The sequence below is a fragment of the Mesoplodon densirostris genome, chromosome 4, assembly GCF_025265405.1.
Source record: "Mesoplodon densirostris isolate mMesDen1 chromosome 4, mMesDen1 primary haplotype, whole genome shotgun sequence".
NCBI lineage: Eukaryota > Metazoa > Chordata > Mammalia > Artiodactyla > Ziphiidae > Mesoplodon > Mesoplodon densirostris.
Genome location: NC_082664.1, coordinates 3,144,514 through 3,154,882, shown reverse-complemented (window position 1 = coordinate 3,154,882; position 10,369 = coordinate 3,144,514). Strand labels below are relative to the sequence as shown.

General features: G+C 45.4%; 1 protein-coding gene and 1 non-coding gene across 2 annotated transcripts; both read left to right on the top strand.

Moving 5' to 3' along the window:
* The first annotated feature begins 1,827 nt into the window (after positions 1–1,827).
* Positions 1,828–10,048, top strand: EIF5 (eukaryotic translation initiation factor 5). Its single transcript, XM_060095586.1, has 11 exons — positions 1,828–1,932; positions 2,067–2,278; positions 3,326–3,605; positions 3,716–3,797; positions 4,097–4,269; positions 4,532–4,643; positions 5,674–5,975; positions 6,331–6,492; positions 6,820–6,984; positions 7,300–7,434; positions 7,846–10,048. The coding sequence occupies exons 3-11, from the start codon at positions 3,534–3,536 to the stop codon at positions 7,933–7,935; spliced, it is 1,293 nt and encodes a 430-aa protein (XP_059951569.1). The 5' UTR covers positions 1,828–1,932; positions 2,067–2,278; positions 3,326–3,533; the 3' UTR covers positions 7,936–10,048.
* On the top strand, positions 5,180–5,303 carry LOC132489665 (small nucleolar RNA SNORA28). The gene has a single exon (XR_009532058.1). It is a non-coding gene; the product is annotated as a small nucleolar RNA SNORA28 (small nucleolar RNA).
* Positions 10,049–10,369: the final 321 nt, after the last annotated feature.

The following is a 10,369-nucleotide window of genomic DNA, read 5'->3' as shown; positions in this document are numbered from 1 at the left end:
TTTCTAAAATAATGTCATTTGTCTGCAGCCATGCAAAAACTCAGTTTCAATACGGCTAAGACAAGCCCCAGCGAGAACCAGAGAAGCACGTTTGGGATCTATCTTTCTAGTTTATCTGACGGGAACCCGGGTACCCATAAAGCATTATGCATTTGGTTTAATGATTACACACCAACGTATACACTGTGTGATTACAACAAAAGCCCCTGCAGCAATGAACAAATCACTTCTCTCAATTCTGGATCATCCCTTTGATTAATTCTCCCCACTGACACTGTCCATTTTTTTTTAATTAATTAATTTATTTTTGGCTGCATTGGGTCTTCGTTGCTGCATGCAGGCTTTCTCTAGTTGCGGCGAGCGGAGGTTTCTCTTCGTTGCAGTGCCCGGGCTTCTCACTGCGGTGGCTTCTCTTGTTGCGGAGCACGGGCTCTAGGGCGCAGGCTCAGTAGTTGTGGCGCACGGGCTTAGTTGCTCCGCGGCATGTGGGACCTTCCTGGACCAGGGCTCGAACCCGTGTCCCCTGCACTGGCAGGTGGATTCTTAACCATGGTGCCACCAGGGAAGCCGACACTGTCAATTTTTAAGTGGTTTGCAAAGCTTATAAAACCATGGAAGACTAATCTTCAACTTTGATAAAAATCAAAACATCTTTCAATTCTAACCTTGCAAATTCGAATGCTGTAAAACAAAGGTCAGCCCCTTATCCACCTCACCCTGTCCTCAGTAACATCGCTATTTCATCCAGGCCCGGGAAACCACACTGCCGCCCAGGACACTGCTCCAACCGCTCAGTTATTTCGCTCTTGCTCTAGAGTCAAGTATGTTTTCACATTTCAGAGGGGACTCAGTGCATTTTTACAGTCGCAACCGAAATTTTACACAAAATATAAATAGCTGAAAGAATTGGCGAGTTTCTGTAATCACATGAACAGAACTAAAATATGAGAGGCTCTTTGTAAATAGTAATCGTTTTCGAGCGAATACACTGGAACCTCGTTAGGAACACCTGCTTTCGGCTATCCTTTGCCCGGCAAGGAAGTCAATTTGTAAACACTGGAGAGGCTTCCACAAACGGTAACCTGATGTGAGGCTTATTTTCAGCAAAGTGACGGTGGAGCACGAGAACATGGAGGACCCCCTCCCCCAGCCCCAGGATCGCTTTCAGGAGGCCCCGGAGTTACGAACTAATTTGGTGCTTTCCTCTTTAGAAAACGGGTGGACGTGAGCGACCAGCCAAGCTAGGCTTGCAGGCCGGGCGCCGGGGAGGGAGCGAGGCGGGCGGTTGAGTCACGGTCGCCGCGGCCACGCACACCTGAGCTTCGGAGGATAAAAGGCGGCACCAGAGATGAAACACCCAGGCCCTCCAACCTTCGCCCTTTGCCCAGGCCTAGGGGAGTGGGGAGGAAAAGCAACTTTTTTCTCAAGACTCAACGACGGGCGTCCCCAAGGAACGGAAGGGGCAGAGAGAAACCCCCGAGAGTTCCCCCGCCCGACGCGGGAACTCGTGCGGGAACGCGGCCTCGGGAGCCGCAACGCCTCGGCCGAGCAGGCGGGGGAGGGGGGGCCAACCGCCATCTTCCTCGAGCACCCAAACCGACAAAACGCGAAGCAGCGGGAGAGCTTCGCCGCCGCGGCCCGCCCACTCTCGCGAGCCCGCGAAGGCCTCTGGGAAAAGCGGGGGAGGGGAAAGCGAGAGAAGGAAGCCGGGATGCAGGGCTGCAGGCGGGCCGAGGCGGCGAGCGGAGCCTCAGAGAGCAGAAGGGGCGGGGAAAGACGCGACTGACGCGGAATGCCGGCCAATGACGAGCGAGCTCGGGTGGACGGCCAGCCAATGGGCTGTGCGGCCTGGCGCGGGGGGCGGGCGCTGGGGCCGAGGGTAGCTTGAGCGCGGCGGCGGCGTTGTTCAGTCACAGCGAGAACATTCCAGAGGTGAGTCCAGTGGAGGGGTGGGAGCCCCGCGCCCGGTCCCCCGTTCTCCCCGCCCCCTCGACTCCCGCGGGCCGCTAGTTGGCGGGGAAGGCGCCCCGACGCCCGCGGCTCACTGCGCCTTCTCTCCGCGCCAGGTCGCCAGGCCCCGGGCGCTGAAGGGTGTGGACCCCGGACGTCGCTGGGACAGCCCCTCCCCGCTGCTCGGCGGCGCCTGGCCCGGCCGCTGCTCGCTGCGCTGCCTCCGCTGCCTCCGCCGCCGCTCCTCGGACTCGGGTTCGCGCGCGCCTCACTTCATCCCAGTCCCGGGCGAGCAGCGTTGGGTTTATGTCTTTATTTGACGAAAACGGTGAGTCGGCGGGCCGGTGGGGAGATGGCGGCCGCACAAGATGGCGGCGCGCCGCGTGACCCGCGCGCGCGCGCGTGTGTGTTCGTGAACGCGCGTGTGTGGCGCAGTTTGGGCGGGCGGGCGGGCGGGCGGCGGGGCTGGGCGCAGCGTCCCCTCCTGTCCTCACCCCCCCCCGCCCCCGCCTGTACCCCACCCCCACCCAGGCCTCGCGGGAGCGCGCCTCGCGGGCCCGCCGCCGCCCGGGGCTGACTCAGGCTTAATTCCTGCATTCCTGAGTCATTGCCGCGGCGGGGCGGGGGCGGGGGCGGCCGAGCCGGCGCCCCTCGGCCGGTTTCGTTTCCCCCGCCGGGCGGCGCACATGGCGGGGCTGCCGCGGGCGCCGGGGAAGCTGGCGACGTTGCGCCTCCGCCGCGCCCGGCTCGCGGGGGCCGCCGGCTCAGCCCTGACAGCCCCGGAGGGAACGACGGGTGCGGGCACGGGAGCGAAGGTTGCCGGTGCGTGTGCGTAGAGAAGAGGAAGGGACGAGGTAGCGGTCGGGGCGGGCGTCCCGCGAGGCCGTGTTCCGTGGGGGTATTTGGAGACTGGTGGCTCTGAAGTAAGCCCTGGCTGCCGAAGGCGCAGCTTGACCGTGAAGAACAGCTGTACAGCCTTCGGTCGTCGAGGGATGTTTCACAAGTTTGTTGACAGCACGGGCTGGGTTGGGGAGAGGAGAGGCCTGTGTTCGTTCCTCGGCGGTCGTGAAAACACGGCCCCTCGGCCGAAGCCGGCCGTTGACGGGGTGACTGGTCGGATAAAAACCCAGAGCAGCTGAAGCGCCGTAGTTGGTTGTCGTTTCAGTCTGGTGTCTCCCAGAATCCCATCTTCGTCCAAATGGAGGCCTTTTATGTTGCTGCAGGTGCCCCGTGAGTCTGAGAGCTGGTTTCTGCGTAACACAGATGCTTTTAACGTTGGAGCCTTAGGCGTGATTCAACGGAACGGACAGGGAGGTGTCTTAATGCAGGAATCGCGTTAAACGTGGGGGACTTGTTTCTCTCTCCTCTCTTTCAGAGCTGTTGCGCAGCCATTGGTACCTGTATTGGGGAAACATAGCACACAAGCAAGAAGCTTACAGCCTCAGTGGCGAAAAATTTTTCATGTCAGAGACCGAGAACTCTTGCAGTCGTTTATGTCATCCCTTCTTCTCCAGACAGAGGATACCAAAAAGTTGCAATCAAAGATCTCTTCATCTTATTGATAAAGCCACTAATAAGCCAAAATGTCTGTCAACGTCAACCGCAGCGTGTCAGACCAGTTCTATCGCTACAAGATGCCCCGTCTGATTGCCAAGGTAATGTTCATCTTCATTTTAGTAGCAAGTCCTAAACTTTTTTTCATAGATTATTGAAGATTGCTTCTCCCAGGGTAGACGCGCAAAATTAAACTTCTTACTTCCTTTAGGTTGAGGGCAAAGGAAATGGAATCAAGACAGTTATAGTCAACATGGTTGACGTAGCCAAAGCGCTTAATCGGCCTCCAACGTGTAAGTAAGGCCTCCTGAAAGAAGTCTAAAGAGGCATTTTATTGACATAAACGTGATGATTTCTGGTCTGCAAAATCTTGACTGAATTGTATGTTGATTAACTTCTGGGTCCAGTGGAAATTTGGGCTTAAAACTCATTGATGTGTTAGTTGTTACTAGTATAAAAAACTATCTGAGCAACATATTTTTTTGAATCTAGCAACTTAAAAATACAGAGCGATATCTGTATGAATGAGGGTGATCAGCCGAAGGTTGATGTAGTTGTAACTCTGATGAGTCAGACTTTCTTCCCCAAATAGATCCCACCAAATATTTTGGTTGTGAACTGGGAGCACAGACCCAGTTTGATGTTAAGAATGACCGTTACATTGTCAATGGATCTCATGAGGCGAATAAGCTGCAAGACATGTTGGATGGATTCATTAAAAAATTTGTTCTCTGTCCTGAGTGTGAGAATCCTGAAACGGATCTGGTGAGTGCCTTTGAGGTTTTTGTCAGTAAAACAAAAAACTGTATCTGTTTCTTTGATGTCAGCAAATTATGTTCCCGGGAAGGCAGAGCAAACATCAAATTTTGCAGGTATTTCCATACTGATTTTATGTTAAAAAAAATTCTTTGGATGTTAGACTTGTGTTTTAGATGCCTTCTGATGGCTAGATCCTTTCATATTTTGTTCCTCACAGAATTTTCATCATATGTTATGGTTGACACACTTATTTTTGCTTCTTCGGCAGCATGTCAATCCAAAGAAACAAACAATAGGTAATTCTTGTAAAGCCTGTGGCTATCGAGGCATGCTTGACACACATCATAAACTGTGCACATTCATCCTCAAAAACCCACCTGGTAAGTGCTTACGGTAATTTCTGAACTCCTGGCATAGAGCACCTGATTGTTGGGAACAGTGGAAGTTTCTTTACTGCTGTAAAACTGGAGTGAGGTAGACCTTTGAATACCTGCGCAAGTGAAAATGTGCCTATAACAATAGCGTCAGCCTTCTACATCCAGGGTTCAACCAACCGTGGATGGTGTAATACTGTAGTGTGTATTTATTGAGGAAAAAAATTCCATATAAATGGATCTGTGTGGTTTAAACCTGTGTTGTCCAAAGGTCAACTGTTTAAGAAATTTCTAGTCATTGTGCCATTTTTTACTGAATTTTGAACTTTTTTGTTAAATGTACTGTTTTATGTATTGTTAAAGGTGAAGTACAGGCTGCCAATTAAACTCTACCACGTTCTCGATTTTCAAGACCTGTCTTAGGATGTATGAAATACTGTAAAACAAATTGTAATGGGATCCTAGTAAAGGATCGACTTCCGGAAAACTGTTGTGTAAATGCGAGTCTTTGCTCATTAAGCTAAAGTGGTTTTAGAGCATGCAAGCAACACTCTGTGGCAGATGATCAAAACTCTGACACAATTTGAGCTTGCTATAGCAAGAAAGTCTAACCTATTCCGGTGTTCTCCTCTCCGTGAGACAAGCCGTTATATAGGCTTAAACAGTGTTCCATCTGTTGGCTAAAGTGCAGTTCAATACCCTCGTTTAAGTTCATGAGGGATGGAAGGAGAGGGTCGTGAGTGCCACTTTAACTACCTGTTCTTCTGAGGTATTACCACTCTGTCTTAATTTTACCCAATAGTTAATACCACTGGTAGGTAGGGACATTCCATTCTCAGCTTGAGTTGCTTACCTGTGAAATACAGTGGATGAATTTGATTTGTGGATTCTTTCAGAATTATAGGTAGCATTCTGTGTGTGGTTTTCTGAGGGAAGGGTTTCAAAGCAAAAGGGCAAGATTTTAAATGTTTATGATGGGTGACAAGGTGTAATATACTTTACGGTACTAAACTTTATTTCCTTTTTGTCCCTATAGAGAATAGTGATAGTGGTACAGGAAAGAAAGAGAAGGAAAAGAAAAATAGAAAGGGCAAAGACAAGGAAAACGGCTCCGTGTCCAGCAGTGAGACACCACCCCCACCACCACCCCCCAGTGAAATCAGTCCCCCGCATGCCGTGGAAGAAGAGGAAGATGATGATTGGGGGGAGGATACAACAGAGGAAGCTCAAAGGCGAAGAATGGACGAAATCAGTGACCACGCGAAAGTTTTAACCCTCAGTGATGATTTGGAAAGGACGGTTGAAGAGCGTGTCAATATCCTGTTTGATTTTGTTAAGGTAAAATACTTGCTTCAAGAGCAGTTAAACATTTTGTGATCATACTAAGTCAGCTTCTACCCATCCTTGAGCTTTGTTAGATATTACTTTAAGCTGGGTACTTGGCAGGTAGTTTGTTGTGTTTTTTCCATGCTTTCTTTTGAAATACTCAAATACAAGTCTCACCTTTACTACTACTATTTGTTCAGAAATTTTTTTGAGGGTGGTTCCAGGCACTGTCCTTGGCAGGTGTGTATTTACAAGTCCTAGAACCTTCTTGAATTTGGTAGGGGAAGAGTTCGTAAGAGCAGGGACTGTGGTATCTCTAGAGCAAAATGTGCCTCCGTCTCACTGAATTGCTTCCTCTTATTTGCAGAAAAAGAAAGAAGAGGGTGTTATTGACTCATCTGACAAAGAAATTGTAGCTGAAGCAGAAAGACTGGATGTAAAAGCCATGGGCCCTCTTGTTCTGACTGAAGTTCTTTTTAATGAGAAAATTAGAGAGCAAATTAAGAAATACAGGCGCCATTTCTTACGAGTAAGCGAATCATTCTAGATTCATAAGATTTTACAGCTGTGTGACCTTGGAAATAACTGATTTAACCTCGTTTATCCTGTCATCCTGAAAATGGAGATAATTGATCTACCTTAACAGGAACGGGAGTACCTGGAAAATGGTGCATGTAGTCCCTTATACGTGAAGTAAATCAGAGATCTTTAAGCATTGACCTTGTTGAACGACTGCTGTAGGGCCATGGCTTCAAAGAACAATATCTAAGGCAATAAATATATTTAGAACATATATTAGAATTGTCAACTTAGAGCATCTCAGAAAGCTTGTTAATGCTGAGATATTTATTTGCAGTTTTGTCACAACAACAAAAAAGCTCAACGGTACCTTCTTCATGGCTTGGAGTGTGTGGTAGCAATGCATCAAGCTCAGCTCATCTCCAAGATTCCGCATATCTTGAAGGAGATGTATGATGCAGACCTTTTGGAGGAAGAAGTCATCATTAGCTGGTCAGAAAAGGTGGGGAATATTTAAATGGCTCTTTAAGATTAGAAGTATTGGGGCTTTTTTGGAAGTAGTTAACTACTAATACCTAGTTTGTACATGCTTGACTGGTAAAACCTGTAGGGTGATTCTCATCATGGTAGCTTTCTAGTAAGGGTTTTAGAAAACCTTACACTCTAATACTTTGTGCTGAATACATTTATTCTGCTGAGGGGTCAAGATTAGGATGTGGCCCAGTCCCCTCAAAGAGATGGGTTTGGGCAATTATATAAATGACTCGCATTATTTTAAATTCCTTGAAGTAAGAAAATTATACTGAACACTTTATAGGCCTCTAAGAAATATGTCTCAAAAGAACTTGCCAAAGAGATTCGTGTCAAAGCGGAACCTTTTATAAAATGGTTGAAGGAAGCAGAGGAAGAATCTTCCGGTGGTGAAGATGATGATGAAGATGAGAACATTGAGGTAAACGCTGGGGAAATCGTTAAATACAGTGTTAGTGGTGGGTGTTGGAGAATTATAAAATGCCAGTATTGGGTAATAACAGCCTCTTAATTTGGAAAGTAATCACATTAATAGAAAAGGTGCTGGAAATCTCTCCTACCCCCAGACATTGATTACAAATAAACATTGTCTGAATTTCCAAAGGGAGAGGTTATTTAACCTAAGTATAGGGGTGATCATCCATAAAAAGAAGGTACTGTCAGGCTGCGGAGGGCTAACTTAGTTCTTACATACACACACATTTTCATGAAGAATAATGGCTGTCTCTAGGTAGTTTTTGTCCTTTGCTGACCATTGACTTATTACTGTTTTTATTTTATAAGGAGGTTTACTGGGATAAAGGTTTACAATCAAAAATCTTCGTTTTATCAGGTGGTGTATTCAAAGACTGCCAGTGTACCGAAAGTGGAAGCTGTAAAGTCTGACAACAAGGACGATGACCTTGATATTGATGCCATTTAAAGGGGGTGGGTGCAGCCCAGCTTAGCAGTGTAATGCTGAGAATCTTTCTGCATCATCAGCCAGAAGTGCAACACGTATGTGCAAAAGCTAAAATGGCTTAACGTCACGCTACACTTTCTACTAAAAATGTATTGCTGTGAGTGGTCTGTATTTAAACCCAACAAGACATCTAGGGAGTCCATACACATATCAGTGAGCAGATGTAGTTTGCTTATTTACAGCATGTTTCTTTTTGAAAATTTAGTGGTGGACACATTTGGGTCACATTTATACAATTATAAAAATAAAGATTTGATTTTGGTCGTTCTTCAGATTTTTGGCTCTGAATGACTTAAGTAAACTGAAATAATTGGCTCCTTTAAAAAATGTTGCACCATCGTTTAATCTGATAGGATTATTAGAGCCTGTTAGATACTGTTAGGTGCTGAGACTGTAAAGAGGTCTCGGCAGAACATGAACATAAGCTTATCAATACCTTAATCATTAAGAAATGTAGTACTTTTAAGTCTTATTTCTAGTCCCTCAGATTGGCATCTGGTAATGTACATTCTTCCCATGCCAAGGTGGACTGATAATCAAATGACAGTGCAACACCTTTATCTTACTGAGATGTTAAAATGACCTGAGTGTCCTATAAATAATTTAAGAACAGATTTTGAAACTTGAATTGTGTTTTTTTTCATTTCTTCTATACTTGCCCCAAATTGTAGTCTTTGAAGTCATGTGCATTGCACGTTGGATGAGCCAGGGAAATTACTACATTAACATATAAGCATTTTATTATGTGTATGTAGCTCTTTATACTGAGAGAAAACTGAAACTTTGGGGAGTGATTAGTAAGCTCTACGATTTTATTTGGGGGAAGCAGGAAAAGGTACACTTGATCTCTAGCAAAAACTGAGCATAATTTTTCAGCATTTACTCTTGATTCAAATTGCAATTTCGAAATATTTAGACATGCTGTATCTTTTGTTGAGTGTGGATTTTTCCCCTGATAAACTGGTTCTTTGATGACTTCTTCATTTGGATACATAGCTTATACTTTTTTGGTTTTTATTGCTATCTTGCCAAAATAAGTGTTAACTATATCTTAGATTCCCCCCACCCCCCAAAATGTCTTATTTTTTAAAAAAAGCTAAAAGCATACTTCTAAGAGCCTATATTTTGGTGTAAGACTTGGGGTGTTTTTTATTTTCACAATGAATATTGTGAGATACCCAGGAAGTCTGTGATGATGGCAACTGAAAGCAGGTGACTAGGGCCTGACCCAGCCCATCCTGGGCTTTAGATTTGGAAATAACTTGTTGTGATCTGCTTGCCCAATTTGCTGATGTAAACTCACTTGATAGAAGGGCTTATGACTGCATCTGAGAAATCATCTTGAGGATGCAGATTTACACAGAAAGTACACTATGGGAATCAAAATGCATGGAGTGAATTATTTTTGGAGCACTGGCTTATATCATTCACTTCTTTGTGATCCATCTCACAGATTACAATGAGACCTTAACAAATGTATGTAAGTTTTTTTCACATTGAAATTATATAAGCATTTGGTATAATAAAACCTTGTTAGCTTGATATTTTAAGAAATTAAACCCTGGCAGTCTTACTGGAGAGGTACAAATTGGTCTCCAGCTTCCTTTCTTGATAGATTTTGATGAGATTGAAGGAGAGCCATATACTTGCCTGGAGGGAATGTGCTTTGTCGCACCAAAGAGAAGAGGTTTTTGCAAATTCATGTCTCACCCAGATTTTAAATTTTTGCCATTATCTGGAATTGTTTAGGGGGGATCAAGTTGCATTCAGCGTACTCACTATCAGGCTAATGAGGTTCTGTTCTAGAGGGTTTTTTTCCCTTTTTCTTCCTCCCCCCCCACCCTTAAGTCTGAAGGAAAACTTACAAGGCTTCTAAACACTAAAGAGAAAATTTTGGCTTAGACCACTGTTCAGTCTAGTGCCAAACTTTCAGTGGAATTCAAATCCACATAGTAAGGAGTTTATTCATAGCCGCTATCCTAATAGAGTGATCTTTCACTTTGCTGTATTCAACTGTCTTAAAACTTCCTGTTTGAAGCAGCTATGTTACGTGATTAAAACAATGTTAAAATTATTTTTTGTCTCTGCTTTAATATTAACCTAAATTTTTGTTTTTAAAATTGAAGCATTGAAATCTGCCCTTTTTTGTAGCTGTTGCTTCAAATTTGTGTTGGATGTTTCCTTCTGCATTTGCCCCCCCTACTCACAAAACAGATGTTGCTCATTACAGTGGCTTTCCTTAGATCTCGTGTTCTTATTCTGTAACTCAAGTTGATTACAAACCAAAAAGGTCTGCTTTCATCCGGTTTCTTAAAATCTTGCCTGGGTGTTGATGAGGGACTTCAGGTGTGTCAGGTGTATAGTTAAATAACTGGCTATAGCATTTAGCCTTAGT

What these genes read in the sequence shown, in the direction of transcription:
- EIF5 (XM_060095586.1), top strand. Translation starts at nt 3,534, where the DNA reads ATGTCTGTCAACGTCAACCGCAGCGTGTCAGACCAGTTCTATCGCTAC. An exon ending in TCCTGTTTGATTTTGTTAAG is followed by an intron (nt 5,976 to 6,330) that starts GTAAAATACTTG and finishes TCTTATTTGCAG; the next exon opens with AAAAAGAAAGAAGAGGGTGT. An exon ending in ACAGGCGCCATTTCTTACGA is followed by an intron (nt 6,493 to 6,819) that starts GTAAGCGAATCA and finishes ATTTATTTGCAG; the next exon opens with TTTTGTCACAACAACAAAAA.